Source organism: Hipposideros armiger, unplaced genomic scaffold (genome assembly GCF_001890085.2).
Source record: "Hipposideros armiger isolate ML-2016 unplaced genomic scaffold, ASM189008v1 scaffold_1224, whole genome shotgun sequence".
NCBI lineage: Eukaryota > Metazoa > Chordata > Mammalia > Chiroptera > Hipposideridae > Hipposideros > Hipposideros armiger.
Window position 1 is genome coordinate 265,207 of NW_017732574.1, and position 17,349 is coordinate 282,555.

The following is a 17,349-nucleotide window of genomic DNA, read 5'->3' on the forward strand; positions in this document are numbered from 1 at the left end:
CCACAACTAGACTGAAGAACAAAAGGACAGCAACTTGTTTGTTCCCCTTCCCCAGATTCCCCAGCACTGTTCCCCTCCCCCAATTCCCCAATAAAACCTTTAAAAAAACAAAAGACACACTGGCATTAATCCGCCTCAAAATATTCCCCCTTGCTTTGAACACACTTATCCCATTGTTCTTGGAACTTTCTGAAGCAGTCTGGAAGTCCAGTTTCTTGAGTGTCTTTAGTTGCATTGTCATGGCTGCCTCAATGTCCTGAAACGATTCAAAACATTTACCTTTCATGGTCATTTTGACTTTGGGGAAGAGCCAGAAGTCTCACGGTGCCAGATCTGGTGAATAAAGTGAATGAGGACACTGTAATGTTTTCATTTGACAGAAATTGCCGTACCAGAAGCAATGTGTGACACGGAGCCTCTGTTGTGATCAAGAAATACAGTGAATGCTGCTGCTGAGTGCCATCAAACAGAAAGGTAGGGATCTTCAATAAGGTGAAGTGGCACGTCAACCCTTAGTAACTGTGTGACAAGTTTCAACTTGTTCAGTCAGTCAGTCAGGTTTGAGACATGGTTGAAGAAGGTGTGTTTTAAAGTGTGCTGTAAATCATCCTCCATCATGACAACGCTCTGTGTCACACATCGCTTCTGGTATATGGCAATTTCTGTCAAATAAAAACATTATGGTGTGTCCTCATCCACCTTATTCACCAGATCTGGCACCGTGCAACTTCTGGCTCTTCCCCAAAGTCAAAATGACCATGAAAGGTAAACGTTTTAAATCAGTTCAGGATGAGGCGGCCACGATGGTACAACTAAAGACACTCACAGAAGAGGACTTCCAGAAGTGCTTCAGAAAGTGGCAAGAATGATGGGATAAGTGTATTTGAAGCAATGGGGAGTATTTTGAGGGAGATTAATGGCAATGTGTCTTTTACTATAATTTTTTTTATTTAAACATTCACCGGATTGTTTGATGATACCTCGTAAGTATTTTTCCTACGCATTTTTTTTTTTAGCCAGCTGAGCCATCCTGCCACCTGTTGGCTGCTCAGTGGCAGCTCAGCTCGGGCACAGTGTCACTGGCCCATGTAGGAACTGAACCGGCAGCCTTGTTGCTCAGAGCTCATGCTCTTAAGCTAACTCTTAACCAAATGAGCCACTCGGCCAGCCTTTCTACGCATTTTTAAATTAACTCTTCCATATATACAGAATATATTGTTCAAACGAAAAATATAAGGAATAATAATAAAACAAATACAAGTGTGCCCATTGACCAGGATACGTAGTAAAGTATTAATACCTTTGAAGATGACGTGTGCCCTCCTTTTATAAAGGCATACTTCAGAAATAAAATCTATTTCCAGTATGGAAGTTGAATTTACTACCCAAGTTTTACTGGTAGTATCACATATAAAACTTAGGATTAAAAAGAAAGGAAGACACATGGTATTTATAATATTTACTCAATGTTATCAAATTTTCTGCTTGGTAAGATCAGAAAGCCCGGAACCAAAATAAAATAAAAAATTATAATTAGATACCTTCAACTTTTCAAGACTACCCACATAAAGTTTTCCATAAACTTCATTCAACATATTTATATACTTTAGAATATAATGTTCACATTCATTATTGTTCACTTTTAAGGCTAGCACATATGTGTTAATTAACCACATATGAAGGATTTCTAAGTTGTACTTAGAAATACATACACAGAAAACACACATACATGCAAACTATACACAAAACTGAACTTTTGAGTTCATCTTTAAACTACTTCTTCCATTTTGATTAGGAATTTCAACCAACCACCAATTTCCATTACTTTTCAGAAAAAAGATTCTTTCAACAATTTCCTAAAAATCTTTTTAAGAACACCATATAAAATACCTTCATAAAAGGCACTTTCAGGTAGTTAAGAACAGAGTATTACTAAGTATATCAAAACATGATAAAGTACTAATTACAGATATTCAAAGGGTTTTTCCTTCACATATCATAAATGCTTAAAATAACTTCAAGTACCATACCTTGTAATTTAGCATTATTTTCATCTGCTTTACAAAGCTTCAAGAGAGATGCTGCATGCTGTTCTAGCATTTGGACATCACTGGAAGACTGAACCACCACCAAAATAAGTATGCATGCATAATTATAAGCTACTGACTTCTTAGACTTGGAATCACTGAAACAAAATAAGGTTTTAAAGTTTTTGGTACAAAAACAATTTTTCAGGAACAATTTTAAACATTTTTTTCTACTTGGTTTTAAAGAGGCCAAGGAAGTTTACAATGAAACCTGACTAACTTCCTTAAGACAAGAAATCAGATTTTAAAGTTCACCTCCAATTAAAGATCACAAGAACAATGAAATATTAACAAGCATACTTCGCTAGCAATGAAAGATTAGGAAGTACACTTCATTGGTCTCCTTTAAAATGTTTGTCCACTTTGGATAAACAGGAAAAAGTGTGATGAATCAACCAACTGCCATCATCATTCCGTCTTCCACTACAGAACTGTGAAGATACAGCCAGACATAGAAACCACTGTTGTCTGCCTTTCATAAGCTCAAGGAGTCATATCAAGACCCCATTGTGAGGCCAGTTACCTGGATGCCACTGCTTTGTATGAGACATTCCAGGAAAAGCAAGCATGTTTCTCTTCTCATAAGCTAAAACCTATCAGAAGGTTTTAGCCTTATCATTTTCAATCCTCCCCACCCAGTCAAAGCACTTCTGAAACCAGAGCACCATGAATAGTTTAGAGGGCAGAAGATAGCAACACAGTCCTCATTACTCTTAAGGGATATAATCCCGTGCCTTAGGATTCCCCTCCACACAAACTAGCCAGAGTATTACAGTTGCAATCTTTGTCAACACCATGGGGAAACTGGAAGAAGATGCTAAAAGATCCACTTGATTGCTTTACAGCCATGTCTTGTATTTTAGATTTGTCGTTCTAATCCTTAAATTAATAAATTATGTGTCATGCAAAAACATAATTATAGTTTTTACTTTCAAAGCAACACATTCTTTTTAAAGAAAGTAGCCCATTAGTGATGTCATTTTCCCACATAATGGAAAATTTAAGAAGTAGAAAATTTACCCTAAGGCTTCTTTGGAATAGTACTCCATCAGTGTAATAAGACTTTGGAGGTTTTTCTCAAGACTGAAAACATGGCCAACAGCTGATCTTCCCACAGGATTAAAAGTAATCAAATAAAGATTGTGAAGGGTTCCCAAGAGATCTGAATGGTCAATTTCTTCACTGGCTGTACAACGCTGAAAATGGTTGAACAGTTCTGTAATACACTGCAATGTCTGAGTTGAGTCTTGTAGCCACAAGGCAAATGCATCATCAATAACACCATCAGATTGAAGACCGTCCTCTTCATCTTGATCATAAAGGTGACACAGAGCTCGGATCAACAAATTTGTTGCTTCATATTCTGACATAAAAAAAAGAAGACCCTTTTGAGACTGTGCAAGAAACTTTAAGATATCTTTTGTGGCTTGCAGCACACCAGGATGGGCACTTGTCACTGGAATTGACAGAAGCAAGGTAACCAACTCCAATAAGTGGTGACTGTGAAGATACCTGTAAAAAAATGAAATGATGTGTTAAGTCTACAAAATACTCTTTATTTACTCAATAGTCATTAGAAAGGAGAGGTAAAAATTTTAATGGCCATAATCCTTATCCTCAGCAATACACTGCTTTAACTAAAAACAATGTAAACAGCAAATCTACTCTCCACTAAGCCAAACAAAAGTGAAAGTTCTGTGAGGCTTTTTCCTAGCTAGCATTTGACAGATATTGAATAAATAACTGTTGACAAATTTTCTCTTTCCGAGATCAACCTTGACTTTAAATTCTTTCCAGGCTACTTATCAAATGCTTCTTTTTCACCACGTTCCTAACTTACCCATGGCATATGTGAATTAGTGTATCCAGGAAAAATACAGGACATATACTAAAAAAATTCAAATTATCAATTTTGGTATTTGACTACTTAATACTACCATTATCAAACTACCAAAAGTTAACACTCTTTTATCAAACCCAAGAACCATTTTTTAGCATACATAGTTTTAGCAGAAAATTATTTACAGGCAAAATGCCAAGTAAAGTCTCAAAAATTAAAACAAAATAAAAAAATTATCTACTGTGGGTGCTGATCCTAATAATGGCAAAACTGTATCAACAAATAACTAGAAAGTGAGACAGCAGAACCAAGTGCTAATTGAACCTTAAAGATATCCTTAACCAGGACTGTAAAATTAATTCAGTAAAATATAAGTTTAACTTACAATGTATTAGAGGGATAAGTACAAAGAGGTTCACACAGAAAAGCTTTCTCCTTCCTATGCCATCCTCTTGTACCACCGTCCTAGAAGCAACTCAGCAGTTTCTCATTTATTCTTGCTCAGACATGATTACATGAGCATTGCCATTCATTATTATCTTTAAGTTGCTATTACTACTTTAAATACTAACAAAATATAGCTAACCCACAATAACATACTTGTTTCACAACTACTTTGTAATACCAAGTATCCTTACACAGATATGCATTATCTACAGACAGATTTTAAAAAATCAACCACATAAAACTGTCTCCAATGATTTTGTGAAATAGATTTCCCAAAACCAAAAATGTCTTACCTGAAGAGAACAGGATATGGATCATCCCTCTCTGGAGGTCCAGTAATACGTGCCATTGTGGGGAAAGACTTAACAGGAGGTTGGATCATTGTATGAGGTGCAGTTTCCATTAAATGGAAAACTTCTTCTAAGAGGTTAATAAGCTTTTCTATTTCCCCTTCACTTATATTTGAGGATTCCAAAAGATCCATCTCCATTGAGGCCTCTACCTCATTTTCATATTCTGGGTTTGTTCTTTCAAGTCCAGTATCTGTGTCATGATCAGGTTCACTGTGGTTAGGAACAGATGAAGTCTTCTCTGCTAAATGGTCACCAAGTCTTTTAATCTCTGACAAGATTTCATAGAAATGGCACTTCTGAAGGATAGCTGAACCAGCAGTGACAACCCTCACAGTTTGATCTAAAAGTATGAGCTCCAGAAGTTTTTGATAGCCACTTTTTTCATTCTGCCTACCTCTTAAAAAAGCTTCCATTCCTTCTGTCATACTAATGACACTGTCCAAAGCTTTAAAAGCATTTAATTTAAGGGAAGATGAGACATGATCAGCAAATAGGAGCTCAAATAATCCATTGATCACTCCTGCTTGTAGCAGCCCCATGACTCCTTGAGTTCCACATTCTGCTAGTGAGGACACTAATTTGGTCCCAGCTTTGAGCTGTCGAACATTTAAGGCAATCGGTTGACGAAGGGCTACTTGTAAATTTAAAGCTTGCATGGTCCAGTCTACCAACTGGACAAGAGAGTCTTGTTTTGTGTTTTTCAATTGCAAATAACTTAATCCTTTTATTATTAAACTTGGGATTTCTTCCAAAGCTGTTACCCATTTTGCACCTCTATCTTCCCGATACAAATCTAACAGTTCAGTTAACTTCAATGAGGATTCTATTGCCCCTGAATTTTCTTTATCTGGACCTTGATCCTTCATTCTACTGATTTCAATTTCAAAAGTAGTCTTGTATGGACAGCTGAAGTATAAAAGTGGTACAAGCTCCCTGTCATACGGATCATATGTCATAGGAGGAACTGAAGCTAAGTCTTCAGCAGTGTATTCAACATCAAAGTTTGGATACTTAAATGTTTCACGTTCCAAGTCAGCAATTCCGTCTTCATCACTGGAAATTTGTTCATAACCATCATCCCCTGAAAATTAGTTTGATAATATTCAAGTATTACATCATTGTTGTTTAATGCAAAAAAAACCTGATTAATCAAAAAAGTTTATTTAATAGTATGGCAAAAAATAAGAATTAATGATTTCCTCAAAAAAATTAACTTCTACCCCAACATCTTAAAAGCAATTACCAAAACTTATAATTTCTAATAAAATTAATTATAGAGCAACTTCATAAGCAAAGTCATCTACTGTATCTGTTCAGCTTTACACTCAACTATGTTACAGGCATCTTTTCTTCACAAATAAAATTAGAAATTAATTAGTCTTATTCTCTCATCTTCTCTACAAAAATGTTCTCAGATTAAGAAAACAGCCTGCCTGATGTCTAACTACTATTTGCCAGTTAAATACAATAACTCTAAAAAGGATTACTTGATAATCTGGCAATGGGGGAAGCTAAAAAATTAGCACTCAACCTAATTATTTATATTTTGTAAAAGGGCCCCTATGATACTGAAATGACCCTCACTCTCAGGTAGAATGACCCTCACCTTTACAATTTTAGAAAAAAGCCAAGGCAGATTATCTGTTATTTTGCATAAGTGCTTTAAATTATATGGCATTTCTTAGACAAATTAAAGAGTCAAATAATTTGAAAATCTTATTTTGTCTTCCAAAGGAAGCAAAGCCTAATTAAAGGATTGCATCATGCTATCATATACCCCCGTGTTGATATTTTCCCCCCTGAATTTCTAAAAATAATTTAGCTTTTTGCTAAAATACCTAGGTAGCAGACATCTTTAGGAATTCTATCCAGTTTACAACACCACGCCTTACTCTGAAAACAGCCCACCAAATCCTAGTTACCGTATATTTGCTGTATAACCCTGCTTCCCTGGCCAAAGCTGACAGTATCAAGGGGCAACTGATACCACAGTAAGCCAAACAGAATCTCCCTCCCAGGAAAACTGGAAATGAAACTGAGATATAGCCAGGAAGGCTGGTTAGTTAAAAAAGAAGAGATTAAAGCTGTGAGGTGAATACAGAAACAAGTTAGTTGACAGAAAATAAAATATTGGGTTGTCAGAAAAGTCATGACATATTTTGTCTATGTTTTTCAAAGGTCATTTATTTATATAAAGAACAAAGATCAATCAGTGATATATTGCCCCTTTTGTTCAATAACCTTTTGCCATCTTTCATTGAGCTTCATAATTCCTCGCTCATAGAAGGACCTGTCTTTATTTACGAAAAACTGAACAAGGTGCTGAGATACAGCCTCATCTGAATTGAACGTTATACCATGCAAGGAGTTTTGAAGAGCGCAAAACAAGTGGAAGTGTGATGGCGGAAGGTCAGGCAAGTATGGTGGGTGTGGCAACACATCCCATCCAAGCTCGAATAATTTTTGACTGGTGATCAAACTTGTATATGGTCTCGCATTGTTGCGATGGAACACAACTCCTTTACAATGAACAAGCTCTGGACGTTTCTGGATGATGGTTCATTCAAACTGTCCAATTGCCAACAGTACACATTTGAATTGGTTGTTTGGTTCCTTGGTAGGAACTCGAAAAACACAACACCTTTAAAATCCCACCACACAGGGCCGGCCGAGTGGCGCGGTGGTTGAGAACTGGCTTGGGATGCCAGAGGGCCCCGGTTCGGATCCCGCGTATGAGGGCCGGTGGCGCTGCCCTCCATAGCTGAGATGCTGAACAACAGCTCAACCTGGGGCTGGGCTGCTGTGGGTCGCCAGCGACAGCAAGGGTTGCAGCCCCTGTGGCGGTGGGTTGCCGTGGGCTGCCGTGTGTAGCTGGCAGCCAGCATGAGCGGCCAGCAGCCGCAGTGAGTGGCTGTCCAGAGGCCGGCGACTGATGTGCCTCGCCCGGGAGGGGCGCAGTGATGGTGCCAGCTTGGGCCGGTGGGGCAGCGTCCTCCACAGCTGGACTGAGGAGCAAGAACAGCAGCGACTTGTCTGTTCCCCTTCCCCCGGTTCCCCAGCCCCCCAATTCCCCAATAAAAAATCTTAAAAAAAAAAAAAATCCCACCACACTAAGAGCATAACCTTCCTCTGATGAATGTCTGCTTTCGATGTCGTTTGAGGCAACTCATCATGTCGGGACCAAGACCGTTTGTGCACCACTTTGTTGTAAACAATCCACTTCTCATCACCAGTTATCAGTCGCTTCAAAAAAGGATCGTTTTCTTCACGTTTAATGAGCATATAGAAGATGTTTATATGCGCCGTCAAATGAACTGCTTTGAGTTCATGTGAAACCCAAATATTGAGCTTGCTTATGTATCCCAGCTTCTTCAGGTGGTCGTGAACACTTTAATGATGGATGTTCAATGTTTCTGCAATCTCTCGTGTTGTGTAATGTGGGTCTGACTCCATCAATGCCTTTATTTTGTCATCATCAACCTCAGTGGGCCTCCATGACCGAACAGCGTTGTTGAGATCAAAATCACCAGCATGGAATTTCGTGAACCATCGTTGGTACTGACATTCTTGTAGAACACTGTCACCGTAAACTTTATGCAACTTTACACAAGCTTGATGCGTGGTCTTCCCTTTATGGAAGTAAAAGAGTAAAATATGGCAAAAATGCTGTTTGGTGTTCCATCTTTAATTTGTAATATCTCCAAAACTCAACCAAATCACTAAATTTTTTTTTTTAGAATGAAGCTAGAACTGTCAGCTGTCAAATGACAAGCAATAACATTGATGTGAATGACTCTAGTACTTCCAAAAATGAACTAGGTGCCATCTGTTGCACACATGCATCATGACTTTTCCGACAACCTAATAGCAACATAAAGCAAAGGTGAAAATTCCATTTCTAGCCAAGTCTTGAGAGCCAATTACATTCCAACTCTTGGATTTCTTGAAAGCCTTTCTGTGTTATGAATTTTTTGCACAGCTCAAAGCTACATCAAATTAACTTCTAGCACTTAAAACCAGTAAGTACTAGCTAATATAACCTACCTTCACCTTCTTCATCTTCTTCACCTTCTTCCTCTTCATCGTCCTCTTCTTCATCAGGGATACTATCTACTGTATGTCGGTCATCCTCATCCTCATCCTCTTCTTCATCTCCATCCACATCATCTTCATCATCATCACCTTCTGCCTGCTGTTCCTCTTCTACTTCTCCTTCATCAGAATACTGACCTTCCTGGGGAACAGAATTCCGATCAGGAGAAATGGGCTCAAAGTAATCTTCTCTATGAGGAGCATCCTCTTCCTTGTCACCAGACACTGAAAAATTGAGATTTAAGGCACAGATTACTTTTCAAATTTACTTTTCAATTACAGCTAATACACAATATTACATTAGTTGCAGGTGTACAACATAGTGATTAGACATTTATATACCTAACAAAGGGATCACCGTGATATGTCTAGTACCCATCTGACACCATACATGGTTATTACAATATTATTGACTATATTCCCTATACTGTACTTTACATCCACATGACTGGTTTTATAACTAGCAACTGGTACACTGTGATCCCTTCATCTTTTTCACCCATACCCCACCCATACCCTCCCATCTGGTAACCATCAATTTGTTCTCTATGAGTTTGTTTTGTTTGTTCATTTATTTTGTTTTTTTTAGATTCAAAGTATAAGTAAAATCATATGGTATTTGTCTTTGTCAGATTTACTTCACTTAGCACAACAACTTCTAGGTCCATCCATGTTGTCACAAATGTTAAGATTTCATTCCTTGAAACTAGACTGCTATCTGTCACCATGTACCAAAATTAACTCAAAATGGATCAAAGACCTAAACATAAGACCTGAAACAATAAACTGCAAAGAAGAAAACATAGGTACTAAGAAGAAAACATAGGACCTTGAATTCAAAGAGGGTTTTATGCATTTCACGTCAAAGGCAAGAAAAGTAAAAGCTAAAATAAACGAATGGGACTGTATCAAACTAAAAAGCTGCACAGCAAAAGAAACTATCAACAAAATAGAGATAACCAACTGAATGGTAAAAGATTTTTGCAAACACATCTGATAAGGGACTAATATCCAAAATATATAAGGAACTCATACAACTAAACAAACAAACAAAAAAAAAACAAGCAATCCATTTAAAAAATGGGCAGAGGACCTGAATAGATACTTCTCCAAAGAGGACATACACATGGCCAATAGGCATATGAAAAAAATGCTCAACATCACTTATTATCAGAAAAATTCAAATAAAAACCACAATGAGTTATCACCTCACACAAGTTAGAATGGCTATCATCAATAAGACAAATAATAACAAGTATTGGAGAGGCCGTGGAGAACAAAGAACCCTCATACACTGTTTGTGGGAATGCAGACTGGTGTAGCCGCTATGGAAGGCAGTGTGGAGGTTCCTAAAAAAATTAAAGAATAAAATTACCATATGACCCAGCAATCCCTCTACTGGGTATCTACCCAAAAAACCTGAAAACATTCATCTGTAAAGATATATGTGCTCCCATGTTCATTGCAGCTTTATTTATGGTAGCCAAGACATGGAAACAACGGAAGTGTCTTTCGATAGATGACTGGATATACAAGATGTGATATATATAATATACACAATGGAATACTATTCTGGCATAAGAAAAGATGAAATAGTGCCATTTGCAACAACATGGATGGATCTTGAGATTATTATGCTAAGTGAAATAAATCAGACAGAAAAAGTCGAGAACCATATGATTTCACTGATATGTGACATACAAAACTGAAAACAACCAAGGAACAAAACAAACAAAAACTAATAGACACAGACAATATTTATTGCTTACCAGAGGGTAAGTGGGGAATGGGGTGATAGATGAGGGTAAAAGGGGTCAAATATAGAGTGATGTAAGGAGAACTGACTCTGGGTAGTGAACAAACAATGTGATATATAGATGATGTATTACAGAATGTACACCTGAAACCTATGTAACTTTAATAACAATTGTCACCCCAATAAACTTAAAAAAAAGATTGTTCTTTTTTATGGTTGACTAGTATTCCACTGTATATATGTACCACTTCTTTATCCATCTGTCACTGATGGTCAAGTATGTTGCTTCCATATCTTGGCTACCATAAATAATGCTGCAAATGAACATGGGGTACATGTATCTTTCAAATTAATGTTTTTGGATTTCCTCAGATAAATACCCAGAAGTGGAATTGTTGGGTCATATGGTAGTTCTGTTTTTAATTTTTTGAGGAACCTCTATACTGTTTTCCATAGTGGCTGAAAAACACCAATTTACAATCCCACCAACAGTGCCTGAGGGTTCCCATTTTTCCATATCCTCGCCAACACTTGTTTGTTGATTTACTGATGAGAGCCATTCTAACAGGTGTGAGCTGATATATCATTGTGGTTTAAATGTGCATTTTCCTAATGATTAGTGATGCTGAGCATCTTTTGGTCATATGTATGCCCTTTCTGGAGAAATGTCTATTCAGGTCCTCAAGGCACAGATTATTTTAATAGTTTAAATACCATAAGGCAGCAGGATTGGATATTGCAATTACTTAATGACATTTTGAATGATTTAGCTTTATAAATACTTTTTAAAAAAAGCTCACCTTTAAAAAATATTAAGAGTATATATTGCACAACTTTACACTGTCCGAATTAACAAAGTATGCTATTTTATTTTCTAATACCATAAACTAGTCCCTTTTATCTATTAAATAACTATGCAGACATTTATCTCTTCTAATACAAACTGCTTATTTTTACTGATTCTTTTTTATACATGCCACTGTAGCACATTAACGCTGTATTTTCAAAGCAATATTGGTACAGCTTCAAATGAATTAACTGATTTTCTTTTTAAACAAGTTCACCTGCCAACAGAAAACTACAAGAAAATACGCACAGGATGCAAAAGGGGGAAGAGCATTCATCAAGCTTCGATTACCAGCATTTAATTTCCTTTCTTTGAAAAGCACTATTAACATTATCAAGGGGGTTAAAAAGCTGGCATTGATTTTATTTGTACCTGGCAAAGGCATTGGATCATCTTCATCATCATCAGGTGGAGGGGGTCCTGGTGGAGTTCTTGGTCCCCTTGGCTGTGGTCTTGGAGGGCTCCCATTAAACTGATCTTCTTTCTCCCCATCAGCTAGAGTTTTATTAGACAGAAAAAGAACTTTCAAATTATTAAGGTATAGAATGCATGACAAAAATGCTGTTCATCATTTGAGTTTTTCATCTTTAGGATTTATTAACTTTTCCTTCTGACGCTAACAGAAATTTTGCTAATTTATTTATATTAGGTAAAGTTAGAATTTCTGACTTCCACATACCAAAATATACTGTATATACTCTTGAGCATTACCCCAGAGAAATGAACTTATTTTCCTATAGGAAGATGTACATGAATGCTCATAACAGCTTTATTTGCAAGTCAAAAACTGAAAACTAAATGTTCAATGACTGAACAGTTAAATAAATTAAGATACATTCATACTATGTAATACTATTCAGCAACATAAAAGAACAAACTATTGATACATGCAATATAGTAGATGAACTTCAGGGAATCTTGTGATGGTACAATCAAGTATCTTGATAGTGGTGGTAGTTATGAAAGGCTAGACATGACATAATATCGCATAGAACCACACACACACACACACACACAAACACAAAACGTGAGTGTGTTTAACTAGTGAAATCTGAACAAGCCCCACAGATTATACCAATGCTAATTTTCTTATTTTGAATTGTACTATAGTTGTAAAAGATGTTAACACTGGGAGAAGCTAGGGAAGAGTGCAGAGAACTTCCCAGTACATTTCTTTGCAACCTCTTATAAATCTGTAATTATAGCAAAATAAGCTAAAAATATACATACATAAACAATGCATAAGCTTAAATGTCAATTTTAAAACACCTCAGTAAATTAAACAAAATTTAGAGTAGCTACTGTATATGTCAGCCACTGTTATAAGACTGTAGACAGTAGAAAAGATCAATGAAACTAAGAGCTGGTTCTTTGAAAAGATAAACAAAATGGAGAAACCTTTACCAAGACTCATTAAGAAAAAGAGACAGAGAATTCAGATGAATAAAACCAGAAATAAAAGAGGAAATGTTATAACTGATACCACAGAAATACAAAGGATCCTAAGAGAATACCATGAAAAATTATATGCCAACAAACTGAACAACCTAGAAGGGATACATTCCTATTAACAACAACCCACCAAGACTGAAATATGATGAAACAAAAATCCAAACATATCAATTACTAGTAAGAGATTGAATCAGTAATCAAAAACCTCCCATTAAACAAAAGTCCAGGACCAGATGGCTTCACTACCAAATATTCAAAGAAGAATTCATACCAATCCTTCTCAAACACTTCCAAAAAATAGAAGAGGAGGAAACCCTTCCAAATTCATTTTACGAGGCCAGCATTACCCTGATACCAAAACCAGACCAAGTACGCCAGAAGAAAAGAAAATTAAAGGCCAATATCCCTGATGAATATAGATGCAAAAATCCTCAAAAAAGTATTAGTAAACCAAATTTAATGACGAATTAAAAGGATCACACACAACGATCAACTGGGATTTATCCAGAGATGAAAGGATGGTTCAATATCCTCAAAGCAGTCTTTGTAATACAACACTTTAACAAAATGAAGGATAAAAATCATATAATCATCTCAATAGATACAGAAAAAGCATTTGACAAAATTCAACATCCATTTATGATAAAAACTCTCCATAAAATGGGTGTACAGGGAACGTAACTAAACATAATAAAGGCCATATATGACAAGCCCACAACTAACATCATACTTAACAGTGAAAAGCTGAAAGCTTTTCCTCTAAGATCAGGAACAATACAAGGATACACTCTCTTGCCACTTCTGTTCAACATAGTATTGGAAGTCCTAGCCAGAGCAATTAGGCAAGAAAAAGAAATAAAAGTCCTCCATATTGGAAAGGAAGAAGTAAAACTGTCTCTATTTGCAGATGATGTATATAAATAGAAAACCCTAAAGACTCCATGAAAAAACGTAGAATGAATGAGTTCTGTGAAGTTGGAGGATACAAAAATCAATATGCAAAAATCAATTGGGTTTCCATACAAAAATAAAATACCTAGGAATAAACTTAACCAAGTAGGTGAATAACATGTATTCTGAAAACTACAAGACATTAATGAAGCTGAAGACACAAATAAATGGAAAGAAATTCCATGCTCATGGATTGGAATAATAGTTAAAATGTTCATACCACCCAAACCAATCTACAGATTCAATGAAATCCCTATCAAAATTATGATGGCATTTTTCACAGAAATAGGACAAGCAATCCTAAAATGTGCATGGAACTACAAAACAGCCAAAATAGCCAAAATAATCTTTAGAAAGAAGAACGAAGCTCAAGGTATCATGTTCCCTGATTTCAAACTGAATTATGAAGCTATAGTAATTAAAAAGAGTATACAGTAATACCTTGGTTTGTGAGCATAATTCGTTCCGGAAACAAAATATTCACATTGTAAGACATTGCTCGTTTACCAAGTTAAAATGTATTAGAAATGTTTGCTCATCTTGCGGAACACTCGCAAACCACATCACTCGCAATCCAAGGTTTTACTGTATTGGCCTAAAAACAGATATATAGATCAATGGCATAGAATAGAGCGCCCAGAAATAAATCCACACATAAATGGTCAATTAATTTACGACAAAGGAGCCAAGAATATACAAAGGAAAAGTACAGTCTTCAGTAAAAGGTGCAGGGAAAACTGGACAGCCAAATGCAAAAGAATGAAATTGTACCACTATCTTACACCATGCACAAAAATGAACTCAAAATGGATTAAAGACTTGAATGTAAGACCTGAAACCATGAAACTTAAAAAAAACAACAACAAAAATAGGTGGTGAGCTCCTTGACATAGGTCTTGGTGATATTTTGAATCTAACACCAAAGCAAAAGCAAAAATGAACAAGTTAGACTACATCAAATTAAAAAGCTTCTGTACAGCAAAGGAAGCCATCAACAACATGAAAATACAACCTACTGAATGGGAGAAATTATTTGCAAATCGTATATCTGATAAGGGGCTAAAAATCCAAAATATATAAAGAGCTTATATAACTCAACAGCAAAAAAACAAACAATTCATTAAAAAATGGGCAGAAGATCTCATCAGGGAAACACAAATCAAAATCAGAATATCACCTCACATTTATTAGAATGGCTATTATCAGAAAGACTAGAAATAACAAGTGTTGGCAAGGATATGGAGAAAAGGGTGTGTGCACTGTTGTGGGAATGTAAATTGGTGCAGCCCCACTATGGAAAACAGTAAGGAGGTTCCTCAAAAAATTAAAAACAGAACTACCATATGACCCAACTATTAATCTTCTGGATATTTATCCCAAGAAAATGAAGACACTAACGTGAAAAGATACATGCACCTCCATGTTCACTGCAGCATTATCTACAACAGCCAAGATATGGAAACAACATAAGTGTCCATCGATGGGTGAATAAAGAAATTGTATAAAAAAGGATGAAATCTTGCCATTTGCAACAACACAGATTGACTGTGAGGGAATTTTACTAGAGTGAAATCAGTCAGAAAGAGCCAAATACCGTGTGATCTCTTATATGTGAAATCTAAAAAAAAATTTTTTTTAAACCAAGCTCATAAATAAAACGGACTGGTGGTTGCCACATGTGGGGAGGTGAGGGGTAGGAGAAATAAGTGAATTCTTTTTTCTTTTTAGTTTAAATTTAAAAAAAAAAAGAGAGAGACACAAATATAAGTAAAACTTACTCTGCCCACAAGAAACTCACAGTCTGATACAAAAGACAAATGAACACAGAAGAATAAAGGATTAAAAGAAAAATAAAAGTGAAAGATGAACTGTGCTTAGCAGGTAAGATATAAGAGGTTAAAATACAGTTTGTGACCACCACCTGAGACAATGAGCTCACACCACACTATTATGTCGAGAAACAAAGGTCATTTTATTTGTGTTCATAAAATGCTAATTGTAAAACAAAATATTTTTTTCTTAGTGACCTCTTAAAATGCTAATTGTAAAATAAAATATTTTTTCCTAGTAACCTCAATTATAATTTCAAAATGTATTCCTGAATCTCATTTCAACAGTTACAGTGAATAATAATAGAGTAAGGTGAAGAGACACTGAGAAACATGAGTCCAGCTGCCTGCTTTATACCAGGAAAGCCACTGAAATTTACTGGAGTTCTTATTTTTCTTATCTCTAGCTAATGAACAAAAGGTTCTCAAAAAATGGAAAAATGTGCATTACCTAAGATTTAGACATCTAAACAAATTTGAAATGCACTCCTGAAAAAAATGCCATTAACATGAGTATTCCAAAAATATATACCAAACTTACTGCCTAATCTTCAATTATTTTAGAGACAACTTTGATAGTAAAACAGTAATAACCACTGGATTACATTATCATTTACATATTTAAATTTCAAAAAACACATATCATGTCAATTTAAAAAGCATTCTAGGAAAGTAGAAAAAGGAAATAAAATGTAACCACTTCAACAGAAAAAGAAACTATTACAGGAAAGAATGGAAGAGTGACAGATGCCTTGTCAAGTTTTACACAACATTCAAAAAGCAGAAGAGCTCTTTGAGCTATCTTTTCCTATTATAATGAACATATGAGTCACCGACAAAAGCAAATTTAAAACTCTCACCATGTTTTGGATTCCTTTTCAAACTTGGCTGTGGCTGAGGAGGAGGTGGAGGTGGAGGTGGTGGTGGTGGAGAGTCTCTGTCATGACTTATCACCCTGTCCACTGATCCATATATTGCCAGTGTCAGGCAGTTGTACCATCCTCTTAGCACCAAACCATCAGTATTCACCTGATTTGTGAGGGGAAAATACCTTTCAATTTAATATTTTAATATGCAAGAAGTAAACTGATATTAAATTACTTTGTGGTTCAACTAAAATTTTTTAAAGTATACTGAAAATGCAGAGGTCAGTGTTGGTGGAAATTCTCCCAGAGGCACAGCTTTTATATGGCCCTCCAGAGTTACCATACTTAAACCTATCTCAAGAATACATCCCCCCAGTCCTATACTTTATCCCTGTTCAAAAAGCATAACCAGATTCCCAACCAAGAGAAGAGAAATGAGAATGAATTAAGTGGGAATTACTGCCAATTAATGAATTAAACCCCAATAGTTACAGGGGTCATGGAGGCATCAGTCTCAAGATTTATAAAATTAAAAAAATTGTGTAACGTTCTTTACATGTCCAACTCAAACATGCAGGTATATCTTATGTACCCACATTGTAATTATGAAGTAAGGGTAACCAGAAGCATTAAACAAATTGTTTTTGCTAAGAAACTTTCTCCTAAAAAGATTAAAGACTTTATCAATGCCAATAACCCTCAATATTTCTTTATAAAAATAACTTTTTTGGGTCGGCCGAGTGGCACGATGGTTAAGAACTGGCTTGGGATGCCAGAGGGCCCTGGTTCGGATCCCACATATGAGGGCCAGTGACACTGCCCTCTACAG

The 17,349-nt window shown here is 36.1% G+C and overlaps 1 protein-coding gene across 2 annotated transcripts in view; it reads right to left on the reverse strand.

Moving 5' to 3' along the window:
- VIRMA (vir like m6A methyltransferase associated) overlaps positions 1 to 17,349 on the reverse strand; it is a 62,881-nt gene that overhangs the window by 32,631 nt on the left and 12,901 nt on the right. For both annotated transcript variants that reach the window (XM_019632990.1, XM_019632991.1), the window contains exons 5-10: positions 16,515 to 16,683; positions 11,795 to 11,917; positions 8,772 to 9,044; positions 4,668 to 5,808; positions 3,108 to 3,599; positions 2,031 to 2,185 (exon numbers count right to left, since the gene is read on the reverse strand). In XM_019632990.1, coding sequence (XP_019488535.1) covers positions 2,031 to 2,185; positions 3,108 to 3,599; positions 4,668 to 5,808; positions 8,772 to 9,044; positions 11,795 to 11,917; positions 16,515 to 16,683 — 2,353 coding nt within the window. The remainder of the gene's footprint in view (positions 1 to 2,030; positions 2,186 to 3,107; positions 3,600 to 4,667; positions 5,809 to 8,771; positions 9,045 to 11,794; positions 11,918 to 16,514; positions 16,684 to 17,349) is intronic.